At 39.5% G+C, this 22854-nt stretch overlaps 1 protein-coding gene across 1 annotated transcript in view; it reads right to left on the reverse strand.

Annotated features, from left to right (window-relative positions):
• Positions 1–16: 16 nt before the first annotated feature.
• Positions 17–22854, reverse strand: part of LOC135936624 (uncharacterized) — a 101286-nt gene continuing 78448 nt past the window's right edge. The window contains exons 2-5 of the mRNA XM_065479506.1: positions 7387–7671; positions 6632–6702; positions 5764–5928; positions 17–2348 (exon numbers count right to left, since the gene is read on the reverse strand). Of these exons, the coding sequence (XP_065335578.1) occupies positions 2232–2348; positions 5764–5928; positions 6632–6702; positions 7387–7612 (579 nt within the window). The 5' untranslated portion in view covers positions 7613–7671 and the 3' untranslated portion in view covers positions 17–2231. The remainder of the gene's footprint in view (positions 2349–5763; positions 5929–6631; positions 6703–7386; positions 7672–22854) is intronic.

A 22854-nucleotide genomic window follows, 5' to 3' on the forward strand; every position in this document is an offset into this window, starting at 1 on the left:
ACGAGTGAATCCCCTGTTTGAGAAAATTATTGAGCTTTATTTTCATTGAAGCCGTTGCACACATCTTTTTTTATAATTCATTTAACAAATACATTATAACATGGTGGAAATTACAGAAAACATTACAAATATTTTACATAAATCTATAAAGCGTGTGGGGTTACAACTACAACCCGATGAGTGCAAGATAAATATACTTTGCGAATGACAAAATTTAAAAATAACATTTATGTGTCTGATCAGAATCGTAATTCGTGTTTTAAAAGTGTACAAGAGCTAAACTATCAAATTAATTCAAAGCAATCCTTTATTTTCTTATCAAACCTGAGTTAAAATCTTCATAAACATTTAGAAACAAAATGAGAGTTTTCACTACGCCATGTTCCTTCTCTATTCTAAGATTGAACGGAAAAAACCGACATCACCACGAAAAGCAGTACACAATATTCTGAATAATGTTTTCACTATACCAGTAGACCAACAATATACTGAGTTGCTTTTGTTTCCACTACTTCTGGATCGCTGCTTCAGAGCTTATTTAAGTGAATCGCCTTTTTTTAATATACATATCCTAAAAACAGTGTTTTGTAGTAATGAGAGCTCTGAAAACCACCATCAAGAAACCGCTATATCACGTGGTTATATCTGTTTGTGTTTTCACTTTAAGTTCTAAGTCCATGCGCATTTAAAACGCATGAGCAGTGCTTTGCTGTAATTTTGTTCTCTCCGTTTCGAGACTCTAAAAATTATTTACTGTGGATGGGTGTTCTCTATGACAAGGGCAGAGGGATCCTAGCAGGATCGATCTCAGAAGTTTGATTGATCAGCAGAATAAAATTGTTGACACACACTTGTATAATAAAAGTTAGATCTTCGCTTTGGTAACACAAGAAGTCGTCGTTGACTTTATATGCGTCTTAATATAGAGAGTAAATCACATTTCAGCTTCATTGAATACTTTTTTCTGACTACTGGGTGAACGATTCTCCAGTGTAGTTTGAATATATTTTAAAGCGCAGAATTGTGATCAACCACAAAATAAATAGCTGCAATATATTTTTCCTCGAGTATCTACTGCGCCTAATCCAAATTTATAACTATTTTCCCCGCCAAAGGTTTTGAGCATGTTTCGCAGCATGAAAAATCGGTGGATTTTCTCCTCGTAATGCAATGTAATAATAGCTTGTAATCTAAGTACTTTGAAAGGGTAATCTAAAATCTGCAAGTATTTGTTTTGTGCTCAACCACAGCGACAAATATATATGTATTTTTTAAATAAACAGTACATTCACTTTTTGTGGCTGTCATTCAGGTAGATAAAATACAGCAAAACTTCTAGTAACATGACATAAACATTACTTCTGCGAGCTCACAGATAAAGAATAACTGGCGTTCCTATTCTCTATAATTCTCTATTTTCGGAATAAATTATTTTTCTGCCAAACAGTAGGCTCTTTTAGAATTCGCAACTTTCCCAGTATCTTATTATGGTATTTCACAAACTTTATAATTTACACCTTACTTGTAAAAACCCCGCCGTATATATGTATATTTAAATCGCATGTTAGCTCCTATATTTTGGGTACCTTTACTGCCTATATGTATGTGGGATTAGCTCCTTAAAATAAGAAAGCATTTTCACGTGCTTCTGGACGATTTGAGTTGTAAAATTCGTGAAGCTCTCCTTTCGATTTGGAAACGAAAAAAATTGAAGGGACTTGTCTCTTCTCTAGTTTTTGATCTTTGCTAGGCTCTCTGAAGCAAAACACAGTGACCAAGATCAGACACAACACGTGGCAGTTTAATTTACCTGGAAAAGCGTATGTACTCTAGATTCGCATCAGCATCACGCATTTTCCGGGGCACTTGCCGGGGCGCACGAGACCGAATATCTTCAGCTCTCTCTGACCTTTTGAAAAATCAATACTCCTCATACATAATAAGCCTATCTGGCCTCGCGCTTGTTGCAAATTCTGCAACAACAGCCGCCGACTTGATGAAAAAGTCAAACAATCAACTTTGCCCGCACTTGAGATGAAACTTTTCTAGTTACATTATATTTGCAGCTGAGAGCGACCGCGGCTGAGAGAATCAAAAGGAGAATGCACATATATAATATAATACATATGAAGGGGCCAGAATTTTTCAACACAATTTTAGACAACACTCGTTCAAATGCTTTTTTTTGTGCATCATTTTAAAATCACTTTGTCCACATTTTCAGTTGGGAACTATAGCAGGCTGCAGGTAACAGGGTGGTTGAGGACGTGGTCGAACAGAATTGGTCCACCAGCGGCGAGGTCAGGCGGCCGCTCTTCATCTTCGAAGTCGCAGTCAAAGTAACGGCTCTGGAATGAAAAATGGCTATTAATAAACGAAAAAACATGTTGAAAGTTGTTTTCACAAGACGATATCTTCCTTATGAATGTAAATTTTTAAAATGAAAATTTTTCTCTCACTAGTTGTTCATTAAATTTCATATTTAAGGAATTTGCTATATATTATCTTCCAATAATGAAATTCTGGGCTCAGCAAGACAATAAATTTTAAGATTTGCCAATATTCTCGAGAAATTAAACTGTCTGTAAAGGATTTTTCGCTTTATTTCAATCCTTTCGCTCTCGTTGCGATCTATCAAATTATCGGGTAAATATCCTACTGGCGAAATAAATTATAATTTTCAACAAGGAAAAAGTGCTCATCGGTTGATTAACGTACAAAAATTTGTTGCCAATTTTCTCAGAACATTAATTTTCGACCTGGATTTTCAGCTATTTTTCAATTAATTTAGAAAATACATTACACAGTGTTAATATCATTTTCCCCAATTTTTTAGTACAGCAGATACACTATTAAAATTCAGGATTCTTATTTTAAAGAACAGATTCCAGTTTCCATGTTGCAAAATCAACACGTTCTTCATTCTCATCCATTAAAACTTTCTCCTTTTAAATTGATCTGATTCTATGTTTCAGCGTCACAAAAATAAAGTTTTAAGCAAACAAGTATGAAGTTTAATTTTTATAACATATGGGAAAAACAATCTCGACATTTTAATTCAAGTTCCAATTTATTTAATTTAAAGAACAATATTTTAGACACCATATCTTTTGGACAAATCATCAGGTCTTTAACATTCAGAATATTCAAAATTTAAGGAAATAATACTCTTTAGAAGAACATTAACAAAAACAAATGTGTTGGTGCAAATTACAACATGCATCCACCAAAATAAGAAAAAATTGTCTAACCAAAAAATCCTGATTTTTCATAGTCACTCTTACATTATCGGTTCAATTCCTGATTTTTATTTTCCTTCTTATTCCAGTCTGTGCTATTTTTTCATGCCCAATTTACGTTGTCTAAGTCGAAAACATAAACAATTTTAACGAGTACCCCGAAAATCCTTGTTACTAATACAAGAACTAATCCCTATACGGATTCAGATCAGCAAAAATTGATTTTGGTAGCACTGTATATGTATTTTTGAGAAATGTAGCTGCAAAGTTAGCACGCTTTCCGAATGTTGAGAACTGTCTCCCTACTTGAAATCTCACTTTATTTTACATCAAAGATTTCCCCAAAGAGTTGATACACCATTATTGGATAGATTTCAACAAGAGGAGTCGAAATCTGCCAGGAAAATAGGTCAAAAGTGCTGTATATTTTGGAGAAAATACGCAAAATTTGAATATTAACAAAATGGAAGTCTTCATTGAATTATTTCCGATTATTTCCCATTGCAGGGCAATTTAATCAACTGTTTATAGTAGCCAATAATTCTTAATTGTTGTCCTGTATCAAAGGTAGAAGATGTATGATAAGTTTTATTTTACATTTTGAAGTTCCTGGAAATTTTTTAAATGGATCTGAATTAGTTTTCGGTAGCCTTTAATCAAAATTTTCAATGCTTATAATAGTTCAAAAGCAGGTGAAAGCGGTAAACATACCGTCGCGTAGATGAATAAAGCACACCAATTGCTACCTCTCGCGAGCAAAATTATTATACGAGAATGTGTTTGCCCCGTCAAATTAACCGCGTTGATGTTTAGCTGCTGGCAGCAAATATTTATGAGAGTTTATAGAAACAGCATTGAATTTCGCAAGCTCGCGGCGTGAAAAAGCTTTCCGCGCGCGCCACTGTTTGCACATGCAGAGGGGCATAATTCAGTTTAGCCGAGCAACTTTTGGCAAAGGACTCGGTAATTAATCTTTTGAGGAAGTCATTTTGTTTGAGTATCACAGAAAGCTTTTAGAGCTGGTGAGAGTTGCAGAGGCACAAACGACAATTTTTGCGCATAATCATAGAGAAAAGAAAGGTACACACATATTTTCAAAGTGCCGTGGACTGCGCACACCCTTCGGCTAACTTTTCTCATAAAGAGACAAAGAGTGGAACCCGAACAATAACACACGCTCTGCACGCCGAGTTTAACATTCAAAGTTCTCTTCCATTTAATTAAAACGAAACCGTGGCTGCTTGGACTTGAAACCACACGTCAATGAAAAATCTTTCTGCGGGCGATATACTTTGTCCGAAAAGAAATTTTCTGAAATATCTGATTCGGAGTTTTTAGACCGCGTCAAATAAATTTATCGATAAATTATTTATTTTACGGGATAAATTTGGAGACCTCAGTTTTTCATCTCCCCGTGGTGCAATTTCTAAAATAAAAGGTACACGCTTTGGATTCCCCTCAATGAGTCCTATCAAACTGATATCCTAGTAGACCAAGGTCTGTTAGTTTTGGTTTCTAATTAAAATAATAAAAAATGAGCTCACCGAGTTTGAAGTTTTGAAAATGTGATTAAAAGTTGAATATGACTTGAGTGAACTTGTGTAAAAATTTCAGGATTGTGTTCTTTATTGTTTTAGAGAAATTCCCTCTCAAAACTAAAAAACGATTTTTGTCACTTTCCGCGTTTTAGAAAATTTATTTACCCCAAATCTCTGGTTCTAACCATCAAAATTGCAAAATTTACCTAATACCATTTGACTCGTTTCAATCTACCCTGACCAGTTGAAGAGTTTAGGGTGCTTAACCCACCCCTTTCATCTCCCCTGCTCTAATTTTAATAGCAAAAATTTATTTCTCCAGTGCTTCAAAATCTTTTACATTATCAAAAACTCAACATCCCACACATTATATACAAATTGGGAATTTTTCCAATTTTAAAACCTTTTCATTCCGAGAGGTTTCAAAGTTTCCAAAACTGTTCAGTAAAAATGAATATTTTGTTGAAAATTTCATGACATCATCTACAGACTAACCTTTAGATGTAAATTTCGATGAGTTTGCATGATTTCATGCCAATTTCGTCCTCCGAACAGTGACGTTTCGTCATCACCCATTTTGGACAAATTCTTTTCGGACAAAGTTCACGCTCTCTCTTTCTGGCGCTCGCTCTGTCTATTTTCCTCGCAAAACCATTTGCGTATATCAATAAATGGAGAAAGACGCAAAACAAACAGTGCAAGGGTTGCGACAGAAAAATTGGCTTCGATAGCCGCGTGCGGAGAGCGGAAAAACTTATTCTTGTGGACACATAAAAAAGCATGCCGTCAAACAAAACCAATATGTCACGCTGGTGACAGCGAATTTCACCCTTGCTTTTTTACCAAGTAAGGGGCGCGATTTAATTCGTTTTGGCGTGAAAAGGAAGCGTCGACGGATCAATCATCGGGCCGGGGGATTAATCACCCCGACGACGAGCGCTCTTTTTGCGTGGGCAGGGCGCGGGGGTAGGTGCGAGAGAGTGTACCTGACAATCTAAGCATCTGCAGCTATCACTCATGCGACACGTGAGGCCCCAAATGGCCGCCGCCTCGCGGTACAGCTCCGTGCTGGATCTCCTCTTGTGATTGTAGTTTTCCGGCACCTCGGCCGTGCCCTCGGCCTCCGTCGGCTGCTGCTGGCCCAGCTGCTGCTGCACATTTCGGCAAACATTAGTTCGGGCTGTGCGCGCAGAGGGTGAAAAGAAAAAAGGGAAAAATTGTGTCTAAGCCGCGCGAATAAATTAGACCCCTCTCCGCGGACGCATTAATAATCTAAAACTGCGGAACGAGCGCGGGTGGGCTGTTTTCTCAAGATAAAATTGGTAATTTGGAGGTGCGGAGAGGAGCGTGCCGTCGCCGGGCTTTTACGCTCCACGTTTTCCGGCAGCGCGCGCTGAAATGAATACTAAATGTCATGGTGCGAATTTCTCGCGGCCAATAATTATGAGGAAATGGAAATTAAAATTTAATTGGAGACGAATTCGAAGAATTATATCGATTTTTTGCGGGAATTTAATGAGGGAATATTTCTTCATTCAAAACGGAGGGTTGCTTGCAGGATCTTTCTCTTAGGACGCGAGCGCAAGGGGATCTGGGTTTAATGATGACGGGATGAATACAGATTAATTAAATCTGCTAGACTGCCATTAGGCAGTCGAGTGTGTGAGTCGGAAGTTGAAATTAAGCAAAACGCGCAGCGCACGAGGCGGAATTCTTGGAATATTCATGTGTTCTCCACCGAGAGGAGGAAGAGAAGCCGCAGGAATTCGACTGAATTAAACAACGACTGGAAGGGAAAACGCGTGCACAGAGAATGAATTAAAGAAAGAGTAAGGGAAAGGGGCGATTTTATACCTGGATGTCAGACGACGTGTCCAAAATGTACATCGAGTCGCTGGTGCAACGCAGGTACAAGTCTTCCACTTCTGCAGCATGGAGAAAATAATTTGCGTTTATTTTAAACTGGCGAAGAGCGAACATAATGTTGAAAAATATGCATTTGAAACGTTAAAACAAGGGAAATTGAAACTAAAAGCATGTTGATATGTTTTATTAATTTGCAAGCATAGAACCATGGATAAAAGACTGATATTAATTGAAAAAGGAGCCTAGGACGTTACAGTTGGAATATTTTTTATGATAATAAGAAATGTAATAAAATACCATTTCAAAATATATTGTAATATTTTAAAATCAATCTTTTTTTAATTCACCCTTATTACAGGATTAATTATTGTTTAATGAAAAGCGTTTGCGTTTAGTCCAAAAGAGTTAAATGAATGATTTAAGAAAAAGATAATCCATATCTTTTATTCTAGGTTTCAGGGTTTTTGGAATAACTTTTTGAAAACTCTCAACCAGGAACCCTTAAAACAATTGAAATTTCGGCCAGCAACCAGATTACAAACCAAAATGCGCAGCCCCTTTCAGTTCTGCACATTTTAGCACAGCCTTTTTGACATATATAGTTGAGAGCAAACATTTTTATGGGGTAAAGTTAACTTGCTGATCCACAGTAAAAACAAAGTTAGAACATTTTGAATGTAAACAATTCTGTGTTGAGAGAATTAACAGTAGAAAAAATAATGAAATGAGCTAGCATGTCTGACCTGAAATGTTGACCCTGTGGGTGGGAGTGGCATGGCGAGGCTCATTGTGGCCGAGGGCGGCGGCCACCTCGCGCAGCAGCCGCTCCTCCCTGGCTCTGAGCTCGGCGCAGCGCGCCAACTGCTGCAAGGTGCTCTGGTCGGGGGCCGACGGTGCCCCCAGCGGGCCTCCGCTCACCGTGCGCACCCCCGAGGGGCCAGCGGTGGCCGCGGATGCGCCGGCCAGCATGCCCGCCGCCGCCACCACTATCCCGCGCCTTCGCCGCCGCAGGCACAGGAAGTAGAACACTGCAACACACAAAAAATTCTCATTATCTGACTGATAAATGTGCAAAGATGGGCTGTGTTGGAATGATATTGTAGATAGGAATTTTCTTGTTGAATTTGAATTATTAATTTGGTTGCTTTGTATTTGACTTAACTAATGAGATGCTCTTCATTAAAATAAGCATTTCCCGATCATCAATCAAAGACTTTTCGCTTCTTTTAAGATATGCCTGAAATTTTATTAATGAAAATCACCTAAAAATTACATATTTAACAATCATGATAATTAAATAAAAATAAAAATTGAATCATGATATTTGTTGCTATATCACTAATTCAAAATATTTTAATTATTTAAAACCCCTGTGAAAATTCTCAAACCATTCAGTTCAGTTCGAATTTCGACGTTGGAAACCCTTTTGGAACAATATTTGCAATTCAATACTTTTTTATTGACTAATTAAAATGAAAAATTTGCCAAATAAACCTTTATTATATTTTATCTGATTGGTATAAATGGAATTCCTGAATTGAAATCAACCAATCAGATTTATACCTTAATTGTTTAAGTAAATAATTGTAATAAGAAATTAATTTAATTTAAAAATGTACCTACACATTTTCAATGGTCAGATTCGTACAAAGCATTGAATTTCCAGTCGGAACACTTCGTCTGTTTTTTCCGCATAGCCTTTCTCCGTAATTTCCTGACGCGCAGAGTGTTGCGGCGCATTTGCGGCCTCCCGAACTCGCTCGCGGCCGCCGCCGATGGCCTCACGGCCCAACACGCTTCTTCCCTGGCTATTCTCTGGTGCACCGTTAATGCAAGTGAAAGGGTTGAAACGAGGAAATCATGCTTCCCAGTACTGAATCTTAGCCAACTTAAAAAGGTGATTTTTTCAGGTGTTTGTGTTTTGCATGCCAAAACACACAATTAAATTGTTTTAAATTCGCAGAGCCTATTACCTGATTTGAAATCCGTCGATGAACACTAATCTGGTCATTAAAAATATTTTAGAACAATATTTGCAATTGGGGATTATTATAATGAAATAATTAACAAATAAACTTTTTCCATTTTCATACTTTCACATTCAACATTTTTTCCCCCTAATAATCAATACTAGGCTTAATTTCAAATTTTATTGTCATAAAAGTCTTAAAAACGCGTTAAGCCTACAGCTGATTGGTGGTGACAAAAAATAAAATTATTTTTTTAAACATAGAGCACGAAGCTCAAAAATTCACAACGCGCATTGCAGTTGTATATTAATTTCAATGTTTTTCTCATTTTGATTCTAAGTCTATGAGGAAATTTTAATCATTGATGTTTCAGTGATACTTGAAAAAATACTCTGTTGTATCAAAGGCACAAAATATATTTTGTATCGACGGATGAATAATCAAATGAAAATACACAATAAACATCGCAAAACAGCTCGCGTTTGGAGCGAGATTCGAATCTTTCCGCCGAGGATGCATGATATGCCCATATATAAAATCAACGATTGAAATTTATGAGCAGTGTCGGGAAAAAAATATCAGAGCTTTCGACGGAGCTTTAACAAATTCGCTCATGTGCCGTCGTCGTCAGTGCGAATAAATAAATAAAAACGCTCGGCGGCGGAACAAACAACACGGCAAATATTTTTACAGCTCACATACACATTTCTCTGTTTGCGCATTGCGATTTGATTGTGAAAAATTATCGACTGCCATCAGAGCCGTTCTCGCAGTCATCAATCTGGCGCTTCCGCAGGTGCGGAGAAACATCCGTCCGCAAATTCGCAGGCAACACATGTATCGGCCTCTGCGGATTTATCAATAATAAGCCGATATTGGCCTTGATTGCCACAGCTGCTGACTTTTTGTCGAGCAGGAAAGGCAATGTGTGTGTGTGTGTGTGTCAGGTCGCATTACCTGAGAACGTGTGCCGTGAGTGCTGTTTCTCTCAGCTTGCGATGTCGACATCAGATAATATGTCCATAATTGTACGCGACGCAGAGCCCAAGCAATAAAGTTCGCTGTGTGCTGCATCGAGCCGCAAACTGTACCTCCCTAGAGCCCTCAGCCACCGAGAATATTGGCTGAAAAGCTCTGCGGATCCAAGTTAGAAGTTTTGCAGATTGATTGAACTAGATTTAATAATTATTTGCGTTTTAGATTCAATATTATTTTATTGCGGATCAGCAGAGCAACTGTGCCCCATACATCCACATCCGGAACACAACAAAAATATAACAAAACATTTTTTTATTTTGATAACAGAGGGAAAAGTAAAATCAGTCAATCAGTTCAGTGTTTGGCAATAAATATTTGGCTATCTTTGGCTAACAATTTTTAAGGCCTTTCTGACGTGGACGATTGGAAAAATTAAAATTTTAAAGAAACGCTTTTGGAATTTGATTTTTGACGGTGCCATTCTATTATTGCCAATCTATCTAAAAACCATTACTTTAGCGGTTTTTGTTCTGAACCAAGCCAAAAGTGCCCCCAAGAACGCCGAACGCTGACCAGTCCGAAAAGGGAGCGGTTTCCTGATCGTATGTAGCGCTGGCCTAATTATTGTAAGATCGAGACAGCAGCGTCACAGCGACAGCCAGCACAATCAAGGGACATGATTGGCTTTTGGTTGTGACTTCTCGATCTTTGCGCCAAAGAGCCAATAAGAAAACCGCTCCTTTGGCGAATTGTCGACCACAAGTGATTCGGTTGCATAAGATAATTTCGACCTAAGTATTCGATTGGCACTGTCAAAAACGAAATTCCAGAGCTAGTTGCTAACTCTTTTAAACTAGAGGGCTTTATTCTTTTGAATAAAATCTATTTTTTCTAACAATCATTGAAGACCATAGTGCAATTTAAGTATGGATTTTAATATAGTAAATATGTATGAAATTAAAAAATCCCAAGTGCAAATAATTTAGTTTTTTATTCATACAGAAAAACAAAGAACTATGCTCTTTAATATATTTATCTTATTGGCATATATTCCCTAACAATCTGTTGACCAATTATTCAGTGGCTCAAAATTTCTGCTCGGCATAACAGAGGGTAACTATTGCAACAATGTTGTCGCTTCCCCTGGCTGGACAGGCGAGCGAGCGTTTATTTAAACTGAGCACCCTTGGGTTCTATACACTGCAGCATTCGCTTGAGCAGACCTCTTAGAGTACATTGTCGTTGGCCGGTAGCACTCACATCTCAGAGTGCACGAGAGTGTTTACCATGGAGCAGCGAGCACTGATCGGAAGACTGATTTTATACCCGGGCAGCACACGCGCAAGAGGAAAATTCGACTCCACTATAAGGGTGTAAATACACATAGAGGGAGGAGAGGAGATTGGTCCAGTCGACTGGCCAAGTCTCCAATAATAAAAATAAATACACCGGAGGGACGCAAACAGAAATGGAGAGTGCAATTTTTTATTGTTTCCCGAAGACGAGCTGTCCAACGGAATGAGGCAGCAAAGTACAAAGTTTGCAGTCCATAACTTTTATTATTGTGCATGCTGGGAATGCTGGCGAAAAAGTTTGCCGAGAGACCGTGTTGCTGTCCTGTTCGGTGAGAAACGAGAAAGGGAACTCTTTTCTTGATTTGTCGCTGCTTCGGCAAAAACCCCACGTGGAACGTCAAGGCGAGCAGAAAGCAGTTTTATATATCCGCGAGTAAATTCCATCAAGCAAATAGTTCCTCTCATGAGAAATGGCCGCCGCCGAGCACGTTGCAGTTCACCTCGTCTATTTCCAGCTCTTGGAAAGGCTCCAAATCGAGCATTGTAATGGAAAAGTTAAAAGCCAAAAGTTGACAGGCGCACAAGAGGACAGTATGTTTTGCGGAAATTTAATTTAATAATGGAATTTCCCCGCAAAAACGAATAAAAAATGGTAAGAAAAATATATTCATTTCAATGCATCTGTCCTGAATTTCTCCATAAAAATTGTTTTACAGTCTATACGATATTTTGCACGATTGTTATGATATTTAAAACGAAACTTTTAAGTTCTTTCCAATGTTGAAAATATTGACTGGAGAATTATCCACGGACCAGAGTTCATTTAACCATTTATGGGATTTTTGCCTCATTTGCATTTCGTGTTACGTACAATTGTGGTTGGCCGTGCGGGGTAAAAGAGCAGAGGCCGTCGCTGCCCCACTTTGTTAATCTAGTGATTAATCCCGCCTACCTACCTACGTCCCTTTTAAATTCTCTCGTGTGCGAAAATTAGGAAATTAGCGGTAGGTGGGTGCGCTTGCTCGTTGGGATTTGCATTTAATCGCGCTAGAAAGAGCAACGCGCGATTTCCATTGACGTTTCGACCGGGGAGCTAATTTGGCATTCATAAATATGTGTAACGAGTGCAACGAACCCGGGCATCCGAGGTGATGAATGCAAATTGACAATTTAATCCTCGTAAAATATGAAGGAGAGAGGCCACGCCACGCCAATTCTCCAATTTGCCTAGCTGTTTGGTTTTATCTGCACAAAGTTGTTTTAATACCATTTGCTGCTTCATTGCTCGTGAAAAATTCATTGAGTGACGAGGAAATCTGGTTTGACAGACGGAAATACTATACACCCTCCGGTTCTACTCGGAAATTACACAAGCAAGAGCTTTATGTAAGCCCTGCCAGTCTAACAACACTCTGCAGAAATTAATGAACGATGAGTATTTTTCGAAATTTCAATTCACAAAGGAAAACGTCTGTCACTTTGTGGGATTGAGACGGCATGTCGTCTCTCTCACAACCAAAGTCTTGTGGGGGAAAAGCACTTGTGCCAAAAAGCTGATAAACTCCGCTCCTGGGGGTAGATCAATTTTCCGGCTGCGCGATTTGTTGAATTCAGGTCGTCCGGATTATATCTGAGAAAGCCGATTTTTATCCAACGATAGTCCTTCAATAAATCAAACACGTGCTTATACGCTCACACACACGAACCACTCCTGAAACTTCTTCTTTATAGTGGCAACATGATTACAACGAGCGAAGAGTGAAATGAGCTGCTCGCAAGTGAAATATAATACGTTCACTCTATAATTTGCCAATTACACGCTCAACAAGCAGCAGCAGCGGCACATTCCGCAGCACAACCTCCAATTAAAGCTAACGTAATAAATAATCGAACAAGCCATTTGTGCAGCCCTCGTTAATCTCAAATCCATCTTGATATTTTTATTATCTCACTCTCTTTACGAACTAACAATGCGTCTGCTTTCCAGACGACTTCATTCAGAAACAGAGTCGTCTGTTGTCAGTGGGTTTACACATTTGCATAAAGAAAAACTGGAATAAATTAAAAAATATAATGGGTTAGATCTTTTAGAAACTGGATATGCTGCTCTGGTTTTAAAAGAGAGCATTCCTCTTACTTCGAAAATTGTGGGCTTTTTTGCTACTATTCGATAAGTGTTTGATAAAGGATAACGAATTTCCATGATAGCTCCCGTTAATTTAGGTTGGATCCATGCATCAGTAATATAAATTATTAACTTGAAATTTCAAACTGTCGTAATTTCTTGGATGGATTTCAATAAACTTTATATTTTTGGAATCTGCTTAGCGTGACGAATCACATGATGTGCAAATAATTTCATACTTTTGAATAATTATGATTTTTCACAAAAATTCTAGCTTTGATAATTTGACGGCTTGCACTCGAATTAACATTTATCAAAAAATAGTTTTCAAGAAATCAAGATAATTTTAGCTAATAAATTTTATGCGGGCAGCATAACTTGCTGGTAAATATACGAGCCATGAATTTATAAAACGGGACATAGAGTTGAGAATTTTTTCCCTGAATGTGTAAAAATTATAAATTTCCGAATTCGCCAAGTTTATTGTTCTAGCCCTCATTGGTCCGCGCATTTCTCTTGTAAAATGCTCGCTAAAATATTTAGCAATTCATTCACCATCCACTCACATGCGTTAAAAAAACAGTTGGCGACAGATCCCAATCGGAATGGCTGACAAACAAGTACAGGCCTGGCTAAAATTACCATTTTTCAATGACGGATGATCATCGAAAAAGTAACTGTTCACACGCTCAAATGAATCAACATGTCAAATTTGATATGGATCTGTCGCCCACATTGGCTTCGATGGATTAATTATGGTGTAAAAATATAATTCCAATTAGCGGAATGGTACGGGGCACACGAAACCCACACCACCCGTAAGTAAATGATGTGCGTATATGTTGTTAAATTGGCAATCTCTGATTTATGCTGCTGATCAGCAGAGTGGAACGAACGCGGCGGCGGCACGACATACACACGCGGACACCAACGATCGGACACAAAGGCAAACACATATCGCATGTCACACCGACTGCATCCCTCAACATCATCCATCACCGAGCGGCCCCTACAGTGTATAACTCGGCCCGACGGCGCTGAACAAACACGTGTGTAGATTCCAATCTAATTATTGCAGGTATCTATCCACCGCCGCTGCAAATACCCGTGTTTACCGATTTTGTCCAGCGAGCAGGTGCGCGTTTGCGTTTTGTTTGCTGCTCTCTCTTGCTACAGTTCGATTAAAAGTGGATTGGACAGTGATGGCAGGTTTGATGCGCAAAATTGGAATTGATTATTAAGCACGGAGGCGACACGCGCGTATCCCCTGCCTCGGATGCTGTATTACACAGTCGGGTCAGTGCGCGCGCGGAGCTCCATTGATGGTTAGCAGGTGGACCGTGATCCTCTCGATTCGGCGTCAGCACTTTGACATGATTAATTGGCCCCGGATTGTATAAGACAAAGAAATTTCTCTGTCAAAGTAACTTTTGAGAAATCATGTAGATGTTAATTAAAGCACTACGAGACGCTAATACAAATTTTAGTTTGATGTTTTTAGAATTTTAAAAATGAAAAAAATTGGCATTCGTCCAACTAGAGATTTAGTTTCTTATGTGTTCAAACGACACTCCTGCCATGGCTTCCACTTTTTAATCTGTCAAATCAAATAAATGCGTCGAATAGCTGTTTTGTATGAACTGAGATTTGCCTGTTGCATATATATTTTACCATTTCTTAAGCTGTGATCAAAATACTGTAACTCTGTTATGTGAAGCTGCCAATGTGAAATTGTGAACATGTTATTATGATTTTTTTATATCTGTCTGTTGGACACGTTCGAGTTTCTTTTTAAATAAATTATTACCGCAAATTTTAAGAATAACCAATATATCTTTTTTTTCATTTAGGAGAAATGAAGCGTGATGATTGCATAAGTTGCTGAAAAATTCGCTTGAATTGCTAAATGGAAAGAAGTCTGCGATGATTCGAGGCATATACCGCTTTAATTGACCGGAACGATTCCACTAAGCCGCCTTTGACGAGCGAGTCGCGCGACCGCCTGACACCTGCTGATGGCTGAATGGCCGCATTTAAGGTGCACTGACATGTATCTCGAAAATAATTTGGCACTCTGTTTTTACTCTTGCACGTACGCCGGCTGCAATAAAACTGCAGGGGCTCTACTTGCCAGCTTTGCTCTTTATTTATGCGCGCGAGTACAGAGATTTTTTTCAACATCATCAAACAGTCACTTTATGTGTAGTGAGTTCTCTTCGTTACCGTTATGCAAATCCCCTTGCCGGGTAGCGCGTCCGTGCTCGCTTTCAGCGGCGTTTTTTTCCTTGGCTGCTTTTAATATCAGTTGATTTTGTATGAAAAAAAATTCACGCTGTTATAAATTTGCACGCGCACTTTCTGCCTGTCTTGAGCTGGGAGTCAAAAAGCGTGAAAACGCGCCTTTCCTTCCATCTGGAAGGCGACGAAATGAATTTTTCAACTAAAGTTGACAGGTATAGGGATGGAAAGAGCAGCTGACTGTGAATTTGAATTTTCCCCCAACCAATCGATTTTCCACTTTCTTAAAAAGAGGTTGGGAAGCGAATATGAAATAAGGATATAGAGAATTAGATTGGAGCTGTTCATCTATGAAAAAATTGAATAAAACACCTATGACTCTTCTGTCAGTGTTAATATTTTAACCATGATAGGTGACTAAAAATAAACAGCTGGAGAGAAAAATCATTTTGCGGTTAAAATCGACACAGCAAAGGAGTAGTTGAGTTAATTTTCTTTCAAACAGTTTTTTTAATTCCCTCTTCATGTGAATTTTTCAAGGAAGACCCAACAGCTCCCCGTTGGGAGCTCTCATATTATGAAAACATTTACCTCAATTTGACCCTCCACGCGCCTTGAGGGTGCACAGTAACTAAATTTTGAGCACATCAAGGCGCTTCGTGATCGCCCTGATAGCTTATTCCGATGGGTCAAGTTGCACGCATTCTGAAAGCCCTTGACTTGGCCGTTCGAACGGTGTGCAGATCTTCTATCGATCGTGGTCTCGAGGTAACAACCATTTCAAAAATCTTCATTTTTTTAAACATGTCAACTATAAAAAACCTCATTTAGAAGATTTTACACAAGATTTAGACCATGCTTTTCAATTAAACGCTGTCTTGTAAATTTCGCAACTCAGCAGCTTTACAAATATCTTTGACACCTTCATTTCCATGTCGAATGATCGTTGAAAATTTGTTACATCAGATTAGGCACGTTTTCGATATGAGTGCGCTTGACAGTTAATGATGTCGAAATAATTACAGCGGCGCGGATATATACAACAAGAAATTGCGCGAGCGGAATACGTGATCAGCAGTGCGCAGGTTGCGTGCCGAAATTAATCAAACGGATTGCAAACAAACTCGATCAGACACACACGCGGCTGATTGAAATTTATTCGGATGCGACAACATGCACATCACTCGGCAAAATGTGTTTTCCCGACACGCCCGACGAGTTGCGGCTGCAAACACGTGCAGAATAACGACTATAGCTCCGCGCGCCCGGCGTCTGGATGGCGGATATTTCATTTGGATATTACGAAATCTCTGCGCAGCATCCATCACGAAATGGTTGGATAGATGGATATGCATCCGGGGATAAGCTTTTCATATATCACCGCCGCGGCTTTTGTGGAAATATGCAAATCACTCCCGCGGATGCATGCAGCTCCCCATCAGCGCGGAGAGTTCACACGTCAGGCGAGCTTTCCCAGTGTATGTCACACATTTATTTGTAATGATATAATCGAAAAGTGTGTCAGTGTTTAATCAATATGTGCTGAGCGGACTAGCTCACTCCTTCTCGTGTATGAAGCTGTATAATGGATGGGCGGGATAATCGCAAGTTACATAATATGCACTTGCACCCTTCTCTCATTGCGAGGTTTAGCGGATTGGAAGTATCGCTGGCCTGAGATCGAGACGGCAGCGCCGCAGCGATAGCCAGCGGAAGCGAGTCAAGCGATAAGTCAAGCTGCTGACGCTGACCTGCCTTGTTGTTTGCGCTGGCTGTCGCGGGGGCGCTGCTGTCTCGATCTTAGGCCATCACTGTAAGCCAATCAGAGAAAAGTGAACCGATCGTTTCTCGGATTGGTACTCGGAGTTCTTCTGCCACCTTTTGCTAAGTTAAAACAAAATATCGCCAAAGTAGCGGTTTTATCGTTTATTGACTGAGTGATTCGGCTGCATCACCAATTCTTAATTCGATCGAACCTCAGGAAACGAGTAGAACTGTCAAATATAATATTTCAGTGCTACTTTCAATATCTATCGCCTTGAAACATACTGGACATTTCTTTTTATTTGTGTTTCCCAGAAAAACCAACCGTGGAGCAGCCTACTGAACGGATAATTGTGAGAACCCTGATGGATGACCCATAGTGTACTCCAGAGATGGCGGCAAAGTTAAGCCGGCGGAAAATGATATATATTCGTGGAATCGTTTTGGTTGCATGAGCAACATGTTGACAACACGGTTTGCAGAGTAATTATCCCAACGCGCATAGGCTGCGCCCTTTCAAAGGCCGCCTTTGAAAAAGCCATTGGACAAATTCCATATCCCCGGCCGTGTTTGAAGCTGAAAATTATTCATTTTGATGAGGAGCAGCAGCTAGCTCGTTTTTCCCTTTTCGGCCGCTTGTTCGCTCGCGAAATGCATGCTGGAATACTCGACTGCGCGCTTTAAATAAAACATTAGCGAAAAGAGCTGTGAGAGATGTCCGGGCTGCAAACCCCAGGCTCGATGGGCCTCTTTCGGCTACTTCACGTGCACGCACGCCGATTCTCTCTCTCTCTCTCTTCCCTCGCTGCCGTTAAATTAAAAATTCATTTTTCCGTTGAAAGCGCCAGATGAAGAAAAAAATCGACTTCTCTCGGATTTGTTTCCGGCTCGAAATGCATTCATTTTAAAAAGGAAAAAAGCAGCAGCCGGTGAAATATAAGAGAGCCCAAAGAAACTCTGCCTTTGAAGTCAGGAAAAAGCTCCCTCGCTGAAAAAAAAATCTTTCTGCTGCATATAATACTGCTTTATGTAATTACGTGTGTTTCGCGCGCAGCTCAAAAGGAAATACGCGAAAATGCTTTCGTTAGGACAACAAAGCTTTCAGTTTTTCCAGGCTTGTCAAAGTTTTTTTAAATCAGCCGGTAGAGAAGGGTTGGCAGGAAAAATCTGCTCGGCGAACAAGCAGGTTTTCAAGGTGTGATGAAAATGTGAAAATCGTGTATTATGGAAAAATAAATCAGCGTTCATAGCGTAACTAGATGCTAAAAGAATTTTATTTCATTATTTTCTTTAAATATCGATGCTAAAATATTCCAATGTTATCTGTTCACATGGGAAGTTTTGGAATGATGCCTTAGATGACCTTTTAAATATTATGTTAAAACCAATGGAAAAAATTCCTACTTACTCTTACGAACAGAAAAATAATAATTTTGCAAGAAAATCTATACCAGAAAAAAATAGAGCCCCACATCGATTCTGATATTGATCTTGCTGCCAATTTTTAAATTTTCAATTCCCATTTGGTACAAATAAATTGAAAATAAGGCATTTTTCTGCATTTGCTATTTTAACATCTTTTTTTAAATGAATTATTTCTGCATTTATTTGTCAAAACCTTTGGAAACCCATGGTGAGATTCGACTTTTGGCTCATTCGTCCAAATAGGCCAAGTGTACGATTCAATTTATATCAATTAGAGGCTGTTGTGATCTGCTCGTTAGGTAGACGGCGTTAATCCTCGCGAATTAATGGTGGAGCGCGCGTGCACGTCAAGTCCTTATGCGTTGAGGTTGGCGGGCACACACCACCAACAGCAGCAGCAGCGAGATTCGCATGACAAATTGCACGAGGCTAGCAGCAAAATATGCAGCCGGCAGAGCAATAAGAGGATTCGTTTGTACTCTGTATTCTCGTGTGTGTTCGGTGGTCACGGCAGCAAGAGATGTAAATTGCTCAGCACGAGGCCGGCCATTAATTTTAATCCTTCCGTCTCAGCCGCAAATTAGACGCGCGTTTAAGCCGCCGGACACAATGCACTCGCTCTTGTCCCCTGACTAATTTAATTAATAGCACGTAAATAATCCTGCAAATCCTGAGCATTATGTGTGCTCTTTGCTATTACCTTGCAGTGTGTGACACATTAATATTTTGTTCAACTGCCTAAAGCTGTGAGTTACGAAAATAGAAGAAGCGATTCTAGCAAATTTGCAGCCTTGCTACAAAATTTCTGTGCCTCGCGTAATGTCACGGGTCAAAATATTAAATTGATATTTTCAACGAAATTACACCTGAAATTTGTCTTTACTAGAAGATAAATAATGCTTATTTTTACGGATTTTGTAGGACAATCTTGGAAAACTTTGAAACCTCGCATCTCATCCCCCAAAGTGCAATTTTTAAAATTATGGGTGCTGTGGATTCCTTTCGCCTAACCAAATGAAACTGACACCAAATTTGATGTTCTATGTCAAGGTCAAAAGACAGTAGTGAGAAGTTTGGTTTATAATTGGAATTTTCGTGAGACTGCACTTCAAAACGCGTCAAACACGAATTTTTTTAGTTTTTTGTATTGCAAATATGTCATAGTAAGTGTAACGGGCAGCTATCTGCTGGAACACGGTCAGAAAGTGGCCGAGATTATCTCCTGACGCCGGATTTTCTAAATATGTATAGTAAACTCTAAATCTCGGGTTCATGACATCAGAATTACAAAAAATACAAAGTGTTAGACTCGTCTCAACCTCCCCTTACCAGCTGAAGGGTTTAGGAGGTGCTCACCCTCCACGATTCTTATTTTCAGGTTATAGAGATGCATACAACCGTCTGAATCTTCAAAGGAAAACGTCAAATGCCGATATTTTAATCAAAAAAACCTGATAAAAATACCCACTAAAATTCACAGCAGCCCTATAGTTAGGAGGTTAAATGTTATTGCCGTTTGAATTGAAAGGGGGAGCGAAATTTCGGAAATCCCTCCAGTTGCGGGCAATAGCGCGGAAGCCATCAATCTGCATTCACTGGAGCAGCCGGCTTTTTTTTAATTTACAATATGCGCGGAGAGCGGAGGGCGGATCAATAAATTGCGAAACCAATTACCCCTAAACGACATTTTACAATTAATTCGCGCGTGGGGCTGATAGAGTGATATTGCCCGCGCGCGCGGCACCGAGAGTCGGGAGGCGGTGCGGCAATTTGTTTGTTCGGAAGGAAACCCTTTTTCCCGACGCCGCACAGCGCACATAGCTCTGCTCTGCTCGGTCAATCGACGCTCACCGCAACCCTCTTTCTTTCTCCCGCCCTAGCACTATTTATTGTGCACAGCCAAGCTTGTTTACAAAAGGCCAAAAGCTTTTCCACGTCGAATGTTTACGCTGCAGCGGCGGCACCGGCACCGGCACCGGCGGCCCTGTGTTCTGCAGATGGACCACGCCCTTTTTGCACCAACGTCCAGACGGTAATTAAAACGAGTTTATAGCCTGCGTTTCGTTCCGCTTTCTGCCCACGGTACTGCGTGTATTGACAGACGTGTGCGCGCGCCCAAAAGAAGCAGGTCCCTTAATCTGTCACCGCGCGCCTTCTCGCGTTGCTATGCAGCACGAGTGTTTGGAACACTCACGCAAGTGTGTGTGTGTGCCCCTGTCAATATGGACCAAGAGATGTGTCAGGGTCCCTGCCTTCAGCCATATCGACCCATTTGAACTCAATACGTGCACCGAGACCACACAAATTATCAGATTATCAAGATAAAACAATATGATAATAATTAATGCCAGGACGATCATTTCAGGTCAAATTTTAAGGAATTCTATAATTTCAATGAGTGTATATGAACAAACATCAGGGACGTTCATTTTTGCAAAAAAAGAGAATATTATTATTATTGTTTATTCTTACTAACTGCAGGTATTCAATATGAGACAATTTTATAACATAGGAAGAAATGCCAGCAGAAAACTGCAAAAACGATTGAAAACTGAAAGAAAACGAAAATTTGAGTGCCGATTGGAATTTTCATAAATTAGCTCTGATTTTAGCAGGTGCTTTGGAGGGTGCAACTTAGGTGTTTGGAGACACTACAGATATAATTCTGTAAAGTCGTATGAAAAGATTAATTAAAAACACTGGATATTTTGTATTGGTTCAGGTGCGAAAACGCCTAATGCGGAGGTTTAGTAGCGAGCGAGTCAATTTCGAGGCCACCGCGCTGTAAATTGTGCTGATTTACTCAAGAAAAAAAGTACCCACCGCATCACAAATTTTTTCACAAAGCATTACCAATGACATTCAGAAGAAATAAAATGCAGTTTCCTCGGTGAGTAGCATAAGCTGTTGATTTTTCCATATTTCTACAGAAATGTTATTTCTACTGACAATTATTCCATCATGGCAACCTCGAGTGCTACTGCCATCATTGGCATCTGCCAAGATATTACCAATGAGTTTGGCTTCATTTTTAGGTTGCATACATTTTTTAAAAATGGGTTTCATTTCCACACAAAAACAAAAAACACGATTTTTCCGACTTTTTTGCAAACATTGTTAGCTCAAAATCTCGGGCTTTATATAACCATCAGAATTGTAAAAACCCGTATCAACCTCCCCTGACCAGCAGAAGGGTTTAGAAGGTGCTCACCATCCACTATTTTTTATTTCAGGTTTTAGATGTACGTCATTAATTTAAATATTTGAAAAATAAAGATTTGACCTATGACCATTACCCAAATTGAAAAGTCGGTAAAGAGCAAAAAAGTGTTTGGTCTCACATCTCTATAGAAACCGTAGTAATCGCCGAGTTTCTAAAATCAAATCTGTTGAAAAGTGAAAACAAGCATGAAAACTTCAAATTAAAGTACATATTTTGATCTAAATTTTTGGCAACAAAAACCACTCGTCCAACCCTACAACTTTTATGTGAAATTCAAAATGCTGCTATGAAACGTTTTTCCGACTGGCCTATTCACCTGAATCCAACTTAAAACGTCCCTGCCCAAATGAGACCCTGATTTTTAGGTTTTTTGGTTGTGCATAAGTTTAATTAATTTTATTTCACTTATATCCTGATCTTCTTTATATATATTTAAATTTCGAAAAAGCACTGGATTTTCATTCATCACAGTTTCATATTTATTCAACATTGAAAACATAAAGGTTTTTTGTTCAGATTCTAGATATTTCATCTGAGCTGCTACATTAAATTTTCCATGAGGATATTCCAAGAAGTGATGTTGACTTATTGGTACATCGTGAAACTAGATAAAAGCATTCTTTATTACTCACCAGAGCGCAAATCTAGCAGGAACTACAATGCTATGTTATTTTCATCCGTAAGCAATTTTTTCTGACATATCTCGAGAGTCCTTACAATATATTTCACTGTCTCCGGTTGTATATATACAAACCTCCATGTATGAATCTCGAGATGAGGAGTTCCATAAAATCAACTCGCATTTGCCGGATTGGGGAAACCGGAAAGCCCAGGGGTAAAAAGCCCGTCTGATTTTTTAATTAAATTTCCTGCATGCCTTGGCAACAGAATATTAATTCAATTTTTACGACGTTAAAGTGACGTGCGTATTGTATGTGTATGCATAATAAAATGACGAGCGGGTCCATTATTAGAGTTTTACGAGTGAGCAGAGGCGCTGATGCATTTTCCTCCGTTCAATAACTCGACTGACTGAGAGGGCGTCCGCCGGATTGCAATAAAATACATCTCGCCGCGCACGTTGGCTAATAAGGCGGACGCACCGCACCAGCCTGCACACCGTGTCTGTTTATAGGGCCTGCGGGGCTTCCGGGCAACGAGTCGCAATTACGCCGGGAAATGAGTTTTCTTTT

Source organism: Cloeon dipterum, chromosome 1 (genome assembly GCF_949628265.1).
Source record: "Cloeon dipterum chromosome 1, ieCloDipt1.1, whole genome shotgun sequence".
NCBI lineage: Eukaryota > Metazoa > Arthropoda > Insecta > Ephemeroptera > Baetidae > Cloeon > Cloeon dipterum.